General features: G+C 41.9%; 1 protein-coding gene across 1 annotated transcript in view; it reads right to left on the bottom strand.

Moving 5' to 3' along the window:
• Positions 1–6,510: 6,510 nt before the first annotated feature.
• Positions 6,511–11,443, bottom strand: part of PKD2 (polycystin 2, transient receptor potential cation channel) — a 58,355-nt gene continuing 53,422 nt past the window's right edge. The window contains exons 14-15 of the mRNA XM_036339300.1: positions 9,448–9,595; positions 6,511–8,237 (exon numbers count right to left, since the gene is read on the bottom strand). Of these exons, the coding sequence (XP_036195193.1) occupies positions 8,001–8,237; positions 9,448–9,595 (385 nt within the window). The 3' untranslated portion in view covers positions 6,511–8,000. The remainder of the gene's footprint in view (positions 8,238–9,447; positions 9,596–11,443) is intronic.

Raw genomic sequence — 11,443 nt, 5'->3', positions numbered from 1 at the left:
GGTTTGAGGCGCCTTCCCCGGTCACAAACAGAGCAGGGCGGATAGGGAGGTTGTGGCCCCGCCCCCTGTCACACACAGAGCTGCAGGGCGATCAGGGGGTTTGGGCGCTGCCCCCTGTCACGCTGCTCCAGGGGCCAGGAGGCCTCGTGGCTCCACTGATCCCAGTGCTGGGAGGCCTCGCGGCTCCGCTTGACACCGGGGCAGTGAGGCCTTGCTGCTCCGCTGATCCTGGTGCTGGGAGGCTCCACTGATCCCAGGGCGTGAGGCCTCGCGGTTCTGCTGACCCTGGGGTGTGAGGCCTCGCGGCTCCACTGATCCTGGGTTCGGGAGGCCTTGTGGCTCCGCTGATCCCGATGCTGGGAGGCATATTACCCTTTTAGTATACAGGATAGAGGCCTGGTGCATGGGTGGGGCTGGCTGGTTTGCCCTGAAGGGTGTCCTGGATCAGGGTGGGTCCCACTTGGGTGCCTGGCCAGCCTGGATGAAGGGATGATGGCTGTTTGCAGCTGGTCACACCCCCTTCAGGGTGAGGGTCCCCACTGGGGTGCCTGCCAGCCTGGATGAGGGGTTGAGGGCCATTTTCAGGCTGGCGGGTGACTGAAGCTCCCAACCTCTCCTTTTATTCTTTTTTTTTAATTCTGGGATTTATTTATCTTCTATGGCTGTCACTGGAACTGAGAGCCAGCTTTAGCTCTGAGGCTCGGCTCCACCTCTGAGACCTTGGCTGCTGAAAGCAGGAATCTGCGTTTGTTTGGCTTCTGTAATTGAAACACTGTTGCAACTCCAGCTCCGCCAGCTGGCTGAAAGCATGGGGTTTGTTTAGCTTCTATAATTGTTTCTTAGAGTGCAAGCTCAGAGCCCAGCAGCGGCAGGCAGGGAACCTTGGTTTCCTCCATCACTGGAGCAAGCAAGCCTCCTGTTCGCTTCAGCTGCCTGGCTGCCGGCCGCCATCTTGGTTGGCAGTTAATTTGCATATTGTCCTGATTAGCCAATGGAAGCGTGTCGAAGCTACGGTTAATTATCATGTTTGTCTATTATTAGATAGGATATGTAGATTATGTACTGCTTATTAGTTCATCTAGTTAGACATTAACTACAAGGAGAAATTTATTTTAATTAATTGGCCTAAAAATAATTGAATTCTAGCCTGGCCAGTATGGTTCCATGGTTGAGCTTTGATCTATGAACCAGGAGGTCATGGTTTGATTCCTAGTCAGGGCACATGCCTGGGTTGTGGGCTTGATGCTCAGTAGGGTGCATGCAGGAGGCAGCCAATGATTCTCTCATCATTGATGTTTTTATCTTTCTCCCTCTCCTTTCTGTTCTGAAGTCAATAAAAATATATTTTTTTAAAAAATTGAATTCTAGAAACCCATTACAAGTCACTAATATCTGTTAGTAGTTTCCTCCTCTTTTAACTGAAGAGGTGTGCCAGTTGTCCTCCAGCTTCAATATATAAACCTATGCCATTATTTAATAAACTAGAGTCCTGGTGCACAAAAATTTGTCCCTCAGCCCAGCCTGTGCCCTCTCACAGTCTGGGACCCCTTGGGGGATGACCACCTGCTGGCTTAGGCCCACTCCCCGGGGGATTGGGCCTAAGCTGGCAATCAGACATACCTCTGGCAGCCTGGGAGTCCTTGGGGGATGCCCACCTGCCAGTGGGGAGCAGGTCTAAGCTGCAGTCAGACATCCTTAGTGCTGCTGAGGAGGCGGGAGAGGCTCCCACCACCACCGCTGTACTGGCAGCCATCAGCCTGGCTTGTGGCTGAGCAGAGCTCCCCCTGTGGGAGTGTACTGACCACCAGCGGGCAGCTCCTGCATTGAGCGTCTGCCCCCTGGTGGTCAGTGTGTGTCATAGTGACCAGTCATCCTCAGTCTTTCTGCTGTTAGGGTTAATTTGCATATTACCCTTTTATTATATAGGATAGAGGCCTGGTGCACGGGTGGGGGCCGGCTGGTTTGCCCTTCAGGGTGGGGGTCCCCACTGGGGTGCCACTGGGGTGGCTGGCCAGCCTGGATGAGGGGATGATGGCTGTTTGCAGCTGGTCACACCCCCTTCAGGGTGGGGGTCCCCACTGGGGTGCCTGGCCAGTCTGGGTGAGGGGCTGAGGGCCGTTTTTAGGTTGGCCAAGCCCGTCAACGACGGAAGCTCCTAACCTCTCCGTTTTTTCTTTTTTTTTTATTCTGGGATTTATTTACCTTCTATAATTGAAACTTTGTTGCCTTCAGTGGAGCTGAGAGCTGGCTCCTGCTCGCTCCAGCTCTGTGGCCACGGCCTGCTGAAAGCAGGTACCTGGGGTTTATTTACCTTCTATAATTGCTACTTTGTTGCTTAGAGTGGAGCTCACAGCCAGGCCCCAGCAGGGGGGAAGTTTGGCTTCCTCCATCACTGGAGCAAGCAAGCTTCCTGCTCACTTCAGCTCTGTGGCTACTGGCCGCCATCTTGGTTGGGTTAATTTGCATATAGTCGCTCTGATTGGCTGGTGGGTGTGGCTTAAGGCCTAGAGACGGTATGGTCAATTTGCATGTTTGTCTTTTATTAGATTAGATAAGAAATAACAAATGTATTGATGCTGTAGTGGAAGTATGAAATCTAAACAATGTTGGAAAATCCTAATGTTATTTATAGGGTAAAAAACCCCTTATGAAGAAAAAAAGCTTTGATAAGCCTTGGAAGGTTAGTACAGTGGTCGGCAAACTGTGGCTCGTGAGCCACATGAGGCTTTTTGCCCCCTTGAGTGTGGCTCTTCCACAAAATACCGACTTCTGCGCATGGGCCACGAAGTTTCAATCGCACTGTACATGTGCGTCCACACGTGGTATTTTGTGGAAGAGCTACACTCAAGGGGCCAAAGAGCTGCATGTGGCTTGCGAGCCGCAGTTTGCCGACCACTGGGTTAGTAGAACTTACTGAGATTCCTCTGTATGGGTTCTACTCAACCAGATGCTGTCTGCCACTTAGTCACTTTGAGATCCTCATAGTGGTGGGACAGCAGCCAAAAAAATCAGTTATTGTGTTAGTCATTGCTGTCAGGAGAGGCTAGATTTGACTATTGCAGAAGGGACAAATTCACAGAAGAACCTTGGGGTTTCTATGTTCCGTGTTTACAGTAAACAGGCAATCCAAGCAACCACAGCCTGGAAAAGGACAAAGGACTTTGAGCCCTCAGCAAAGAAGATGTGGGTTATCACACCAGGCGAGTAGCTTTATACAGCGGAAGCACTGGCCAAGAGTGAGGGAGCTCTGGAAAGGCCAGTAGAGGAAAGATGTGACATAATTAAGGCCTTTTGACAAGCAAGTCCCAAGGCTATGGGACTAACTGGTTCCACTAACCATCCTGTGATCTGTTTTCTAGAGATTATAGCTGGCTTCCCTCAACTCAAAAAGTCCAGAGTAGACTTAATGTGGGCATGAGTGGGTGGATAAAGCAGATGCTTTTGGTGCTTTGTGTCATATCTCTTCTGCACCTCTGACTTCAATTGCAGCTGTGGTCAAGTTCCATGTGTGCTCAGATCCTGTTGATGGCAGCTTACCTCAAGCAACAGGAATCCCTTCACTTTTCTGCTGTAAGGCCTTCTCCAAAACGGAAAGAACCTGCTTGGCTGAGGGCAAGCATAGCTTGAAAATGCAGGTGTTAATACCTCAGGGGATTGGGGATTGGGGCCAACAGACAAATAAATGCCCCAGCTTTATGTTCCTCAGACAGGGGATTATGGGAGGCATTTCATAGTGTTGTCAGAGGTGGAATTGAACTCTTGTCACCTGCAGGGCAACTTCAGTCACACACCTGAGTATTGGCATTTCTTCCTTTCCTGGCTCTCTGTTTCCTATTCCAGATTCCTGGTATCACCTCCCAAACAAACTACCTGGACTCAAGTTCTTGGTTTTGCTTGTAAAGGAACACAAACTGAAACACATTTCCATTAAGACCAGAAACAAGGCCAGCATATCTACTATCACTGCTACTGTCCCACATGATACTGTCCTTATTTACAAATGATCTGGCCTTCTACATAGAAAACCAGTCAATGCAGACTCTATTAGAGCTAGCAAAGTATGTGATAGATAAAATGAATTGATAAAACTTAGTAATTTTCCTCTAGATCAGCAATAACCAACTAGAAAATATAATGGAAAAAAGATTCTGTGCATAGTAGCAATAAAGCCTTATTAAAGAATATATAAGACCTTTATGAAATTTCAAGAAACACTTAAAGGATATTAAGGAAGTTCTGAATAAATGGAGAGTCATGTTTCTGATATTGTAAAATGTCAGTTCTCCCCAAACTAATCAATAAATTCAATGCAATTCCAATTAAATTTCAGTGGGACTTTTTTCTCCACCCTCCCCCACTCCCAGGAACTCCTCAAATTTATTCTAACAGATCCATATGGAATAATAAAGGTTCCCAAAAAACAGCTTAGTCAATTTTACAAAAAAAATAAAAAAGGCCTATGAGGAGACCACATATGAAAAACAACCCATACAATGACAATACAAATTGTTCTGCAGGAACATTCAGAAATCGGTATAACAGACTAAAAACTTAAAAAATAGACACATAGAACCAGTATTGATAAAACTGGTTCATTATAAGGAGAAAAATACTGATGAACCTTATTCAAAGTTACTCATAAAATGTATTAGATGTGAAAGTTCAGACTGTAAATTTAATAAGTAAAAGTTTGTGATCTTGCAAAGGTCTCTGTAACACTCTCAAACTCAATAAAACTAAATTGATTTTACTATATAAAAAAACTAGGCAACACTGACAAAGTTATCAGTTGGATGAGAGATATTAATGAAATCCACAACTGATAAGGGATTAATACTTAAACCATAGGAGGAAATTTTGCCAATCAACAAAAAAGACCTTGACCCAGTGAAAAAGTAGGCAATGAATGAAAACATACTTGTTTCCCATTAGATCACAGTGTAAGGTTTTAAAGTGTTTATTAGAAAATTTACAAAAAGAGAAACAAAAATGTTGAATAACTATAAGGGGATGTTTAAACTTATTAATTAGGAATCAGATAAAGGCAAAACAAAATGAGACCTCACTTTAAAACCATTCCATTTACAAAGACTAGGAAGCTGGGTGGCACCAATGCTGGTGAGGGTATAGACAAAAGCGGGACTCGTGCATGTAGTGGAATGGTAGACTGGTGCTATCATTCTGGAGTGCCATCTGTTCTGGGTAAAATTAAATATTTGTATACCTGGGACCCAGGACTCCAACTCCTGTTACATACCCACTGAGAAGTCATGAAAAGTCAATAAGAGAATTATGTACAGAGATTTTGAAGTAGAAATAGTAGAGCCAACCCTTCACTATAGGAATGCAAAAGTAAAATATGGTGGCTGCACACTAGGAAATACTACACAACCATCATAGTAACCTATTAGAGGTATATACTAAAGAAGAAGTAGTTGTCGATCATGTTGTTAGACATGAAAAGAGAAGATGCTTTTGTCAAAGTCTAAGCCTTTACTATTAACCTCGTGACACAAGGCAAATTACCCAAAACTGCTTCTACTTAGGAAACAGACAACTCTTACATCTGCTTTTATATCAAGTCTTTATTAGGAAGTAAAGTGCTCAGTATTACACATTAATGAAATTCTCAATTGTTAAGAGACACCTGCGTAAGTAACATCTTTTTAATAATATTAATATAAAGGGAAGATAGGAGAGGGATGAGGAGGGAATTCTCCATGACTAAATAAGAAAAAAATATGTAACTTAGGGGTAATAAGAAAGAATTTTGCAGAATTTTACAGGTGAAATGAAAAACAGTATAACAATAAGTATCATAAAAAAACTCTCTAGTGACCATAATTCATATATGGCACGTGGTCAATACACATGGATACCACATAATGGCTGCACTTCAAATTGAAGTTTGTTTACATATAACAACATGGTACACATACATAAATACATACACTCACTATCCCTGGAACACAAACTTTAGTACCTAGTAATAAAGGACTTGGTGTAGTATACTGAAATAAAGATGAAGATGAAGCCATGGGAAATAACTGTTAAAGAAACCCAGTGTGTATCACCTCTATGGCAGCCAGCTTAGAAAGGTTTATTTGCTAATGATTTCATCGAAGATTTGACCGACACATTCTACCAATTAATTGAACAGCATGGGAATTAAAATACTGAATTAAAAAACAGGCCTCTCTTCCATTCTCCAAGTAAGTTTTTCACCAGCACTGCATTCTCTCCTGCTTGTCCCATTAGCTCTCAAAAGCTTATCTTACTCAAGACTTTTGAAAAATAAGGTTTTTATTTTTTATTGAGAAATAGATTTCTTCCCCATTAATTTGGTAAGATGCTCTCCTAATGAAAAAACAAACAAGCTCTAGTTGGTTAGGCTCAGTGGATAGAGCATCAGCCTGCGGACTGAAGGGTCCCGGGTTTGATTCTAGTCAAGGGCACATGCCCAGGGTTACAGGCTCGATCCCCAGTTGGGGACGTGCAGGAAACAGCCGATCAATGATTCTCTCTCATCATTGATGTTTCTATCTCTCTCTCTCCCTCTTCTTTCCTCTCTGAAATCAATATAAATATATTACAAAAAAACAAAAACAAAACAAAAACAAAAAAACCCCCAAACTGCTGCAAACTCAAATTTTGGCTGACACTTTCTGTTAATGAAGGAACTTTCAATACCAAAAACTCCATTTCATAAAATTGAGCTCCATTAGAGTATACATCCTAGGTTTGAAATACAGGTCAAGAGCATTTGAGTTCTGTATTCTTAAAATAGTATACAATGTACACTTTAGTTTTATAATATTTTTATATGAATTTCACCACTCCCTTAAAATTTTGTTTAAAATGAACATATTTACTACAAATTTCAGTATTAGCTAAACAATTTAATAAGTGGCTCTTTCTAGATTAGTTGCGACATTACATTCAGTTGCAAATAAGTTGAGCTGTATGGAAAAGAGAATATATAGTAAATCCTTATATTAAATTATTAGAAACAGTTGAACTTAGTGATAAGGCTCCTTCCAATTCTCCTATATTAAAGTCCGAGAAGACATTTTAACTCATAGTTGATCTTTGGGGTTTCATGCAGCTCATTTTAAATGAGAGAAAAATAGTGTAAAAATTAAGTGAAACAGTTATTCCCACAGACATTAGATATGATAAAAGAACAAAAAAAGGACAGAATTCAACATTTATCTGAACCATTCATACATATTCTAGCATAACCACTAAATACCCATTCTATGGTTTGGAGTTCTTTTCCAGCTTGTCCTTTAGAAAAGTTTACCCCAGGAAGGTAGTTGAAATAAAAGGCTCCTTTCTTAAAAAAACAAAACAAAACAAAAAAACAAAAAACAACAACAACCAAAAAAAACTATGTTAAGCTCATGAGCCAAGCTTGAGTGGAAAGGAATGCCCCGACTTTCCCTGCACACACTGGGCTAAAATGACAATACTGATTTTTGTGATTGAAAATAAAACTCAGAAGCCTTTAAACAGTTCTCTTCTAGCTTAAAAGGCAACTTCATTGTCAACTGAGAAGACTCAGTCGTGGTTCCAAGTGAGAACACCACTTTTTACACTTTACAGAGATTTTTTTTAATGTACTCAATATTTACACCTAATTACTTAAATGAGTAAAAAAAAATCTTCTTTGATCCATGGGTAAAGTTGATTTGAAATAAATTAAAGTGCAGAAGAATTAACAATTGATCACAATGACCAACATCATGTGCTGGTCAGGGCATATAAATACAGCAGGTCCTGGAATAAAGTCGTTTTATTATTAGTGTTTATTCTGTGGGAACATAACTCTTGCTTATGTCAATTAGCCTATGGTAAAATTGATTTCATCATATTTCGTTTCACCACAGTTCCAAAAACCTATCCATGACGTTCAGTGAGGACTTGCTGTAGTAACCTTGCAATGGCGATTCAGGAAGCCACCTTCTCACCTATTAGAAACACATTTGCTAACACATATCCTACACGTGCATATTGGAACTTCCGTTCCCACCTGCGCCTTCCATTCCTTCTGCAGACTGAGAGGAAGAAGGGCGGGAGCTTCTGGGGTGAGGCTGACCATTTAGTCCCACAGGGGTGCCTAAACCATGACTTATTTGGGAAGCTGCATCATCAGATTCCCAGCGTTCCAACTCTTCACGCACTAGCCGTTCCATCTGTTCCCTATGGATTTCACTCTCGCGACCCAGTCTTTCATCCTAATAAAGAAAAAAGAAACCAGGAAGTTAGGGATGCATATTCTCTCTCTCTCTCTCTCTCTCTCTCTCTCTCTCTCTCTCTCTCTCTCTCTCTCTCCTTACCTGAGGATATGTTTTTAAATTGCTTTTTAGAGAGAGAAGAAGGGAGAGAGAGAGGGAGAGAGAAACATTGATTGGTTGTCTCCCTTACCTGCCCAACTAGGTATCAGACTTGCAACCTTTTGGTGCATGGGATGATGCTCCAGCTAACTGAGCCACACCAGCCAGGGCAACTGATGGGTATTCTTGTACATAGAAATTGCCTTAGGAAATTTGGTGATCAAGTAATCTGTTTATAATTAGGTATGTCTAGAGATTTAAAACATATAATAATTCTTAGTTACTACAGTAACTTCTCTGCTTAATTTATTTTTTAATGATCATCCTTTCAATCTTCCTTCTGCTTTTCTATAATTTCCAAAGCTTTTGTAATATGCAAATCTATATTGGGAGGGAAACCACCAAATTGCTTTGTCTTATTCTAAAGTTTTTGTTTTGTTTTGTTTTTTTTTATTGTTGATAGTCTTACAGATATCTCCCATTTCCCTCCCTTTCCCTGCTCCTGTCTCCTAGCCACCCTGCCCCCCTCAGGTCTTCACTACCCTATTGCCCGTGTCCATGGGCTATGCATATAAATTCTTTGGTTTGGTGTAGCACAGTGGTTGAACGTTGACCTATGAACCAGGAGGTCACAGTTCAATTCCTGGTCAGGGCACATGCCTGGGTTGTGGGCCGATTGTTGTTTCTCTCTCATCATTGATGTTTCTTTCTCTCTCTCTCTCTCTCTCTCTCTCTCTCTCTCCCCTTCTCCTTTCCTCTCTGCAATCAATAAAAGTCTATTTACAGCCTGACCGGCTTGGCTCAGTGGTTGAGTGTCGACCTATGAATCAGGATGTTAAGGTTCGATTCCCTGTCAGGGCACATGCCTGGTTTATGAGCTCAATCCCCAGTGTGAGGTGTGCGTGAAGCAGCTGATCAATGATTCTCTTTGGCTTAATTTTACCATACACTGATGTGATGGCAGGGCCATCAGTGTGTGGAGTATTAAGAAAGTAACACCGCTAGATTATCATTTGATATGCATTGATCTGCAGTATGGAGACCAAGAAACCTCTCCGATTAAAAGGGTTACATATTACAACTACCCTAATGTTGTACGCATCAGGCTTACCTCAGCCACTCCGTCCAGCAGCCTTCCCAGCACTTCCCTTCTCTTCAGTTTGGCCCGCTCCATGATCTCCAGCTTCACTATCACAGCATCAATCTTGGACACAATGCTGCCGATGGAGTGCTCCATGCGGTCCACTCGTCTCACTAGGCTGCAGGAAACCACAGTTGGGAGGGACAAAGCCACCTTGTGCTGTTGTCTTTTCAGCCCAGTTCTCTTTTCAAATGAAAGTGCTAAGATTTTTTTTTCTTCAACAATATGATAATCTGAAACTTTTCCCAAGTAGTCTCAACCTTAAGAGATGAACTCTCATACATTGCTGGTGGGAGTGCTGATTGGCACAAATTTTCTACAAGGGGGCATTGTATTAGAAGTCCTAAAAACGTGTGTCTACCTTTTATTCAGATATCCCATTTTTTGAAAATTTTCTAAACAAAATAATTAAGCAGCCCAGCCAGTGTTGCTCAGTGGTTGAGTGTCAACCCATGAACCAGGTCATGGTTCAATCCCCAGTCAGGGCACATACCCAGGTTATGGGCTGGATCCCCAGTAGGGGTGTGCTGATTGATTATTCTCTCTCATTATTGATATTTCTATCTCTTCCCCTTTCCCTTTTCTCTTCAAAATCAATAAAAAAACATATTTAAAAATACATATAATTCAGCATATGTGTTATTTTTGGCTACCAGGATATTCAGTAGAGTTCTGCTTATTAATAGTGGGTCATTGAAAAAATTATTACATTAGATAATAGATTATTTAAGCCCTAGCCATTTTGGCTCAGTGGGGAGTCGGCCTGTGGAATGAAAAGTCCTGGGTTCGATTGCAGGCCCGGCTCATGCCCTGTTCCGGGTGCATGCAAGAGGCAACCAACTGATGTGCTTCTCTCACATCGATATTTCTCTCTGTCTTTCTCTCTCTCTTCCACTCTCTCTAAAAATCAACAGAAAAATATCCTCGGACGAGGATTAAAAATAAATAAATAAATAAATAAATAAATAAGTTGTCATTCATCTATACCAGTGATGGCAAACCTATGACACACGTGTCAGAGGTGACACGCGAACTCATTTTTTTGGTTGATTTTTCTTTGTTAAATGGCATTTAAATATATAAAATAAATATCAAAAATATAAGTCTTTGTTTTATTATGGTTGCAAATATCAAAAAATTTCTATATGTTACACGGCCAGAGTTAAGTTAGGGATTTTCAAAATGCTGACACGCCGAACTCAAAAGGTTCGTCATCACTGATCTATACAGTAGACTCTAAGGAGACATCAGAAATTATATTCTGAATGAATATTTAATGAAATAGAGTGATGTTCACAATATATTAAGTAAACAAAGCAGTCAGAAAATAGTATATTCACTTATGACCCTATTATTTTGAATAAATCAGATGCTATGAACCCTTAAAATAATAAGTAGGAAAAAACTGGAATGGTGGCCCGCGGGCTCTGTAGGCCCTCTCCCCACTGAAACAACCATAACTATTGAATATTATTTAAAATTTTGTTTTAATTTCTGAAAATTTCTTAAGACCATAGAGCAAATAAAAAAGCACTTATTTAAGGCAATCCATGAAATTTCAGTAAGAAGAGCGAGAGTCTGTGACATCTGAGGCACACGCTGCTCCATCTGCCCTGCCCCCAGCTCCGTAGGACAGAAGCACCATTCTTGGTGGGTGGGTCAGAGGACACAGGCTCTCTCTCCCCTGAGATCCCAGTGGAGAGCTACAGTATCTCCCAGGGAGGAGGCAGGTTGTCTGCATTGCTCATCCCCTGCTTCCACCCCAAACCCATGTTTTAGAAGCTCTGATCCAGGCCAAGAGTGGCTAAATATAAGGCTCTTTTCCCACATCTAATAATGGAGATGGTGGTGATAAGGAGTGAAGAGGAGACTGGTCCCTTCATGAGATCAACAAATTAAACTATTTACCAGCTCGTTTACCAGAGAGAACCAGGGAAGGAGACAGCAGCTAAGAAGACAGCTAAAG

Source organism: Myotis myotis, unplaced genomic scaffold (assembly GCF_014108235.1).
Source record: "Myotis myotis isolate mMyoMyo1 unplaced genomic scaffold, mMyoMyo1.p scaffold_m19_p_1, whole genome shotgun sequence".
Lineage (NCBI taxonomy): Eukaryota > Metazoa > Chordata > Mammalia > Chiroptera > Vespertilionidae > Myotis > Myotis myotis.
Note: the sequence above shows the minus strand (reverse complement) of the source record. Positions and strands in the feature narration are given on the sequence as shown.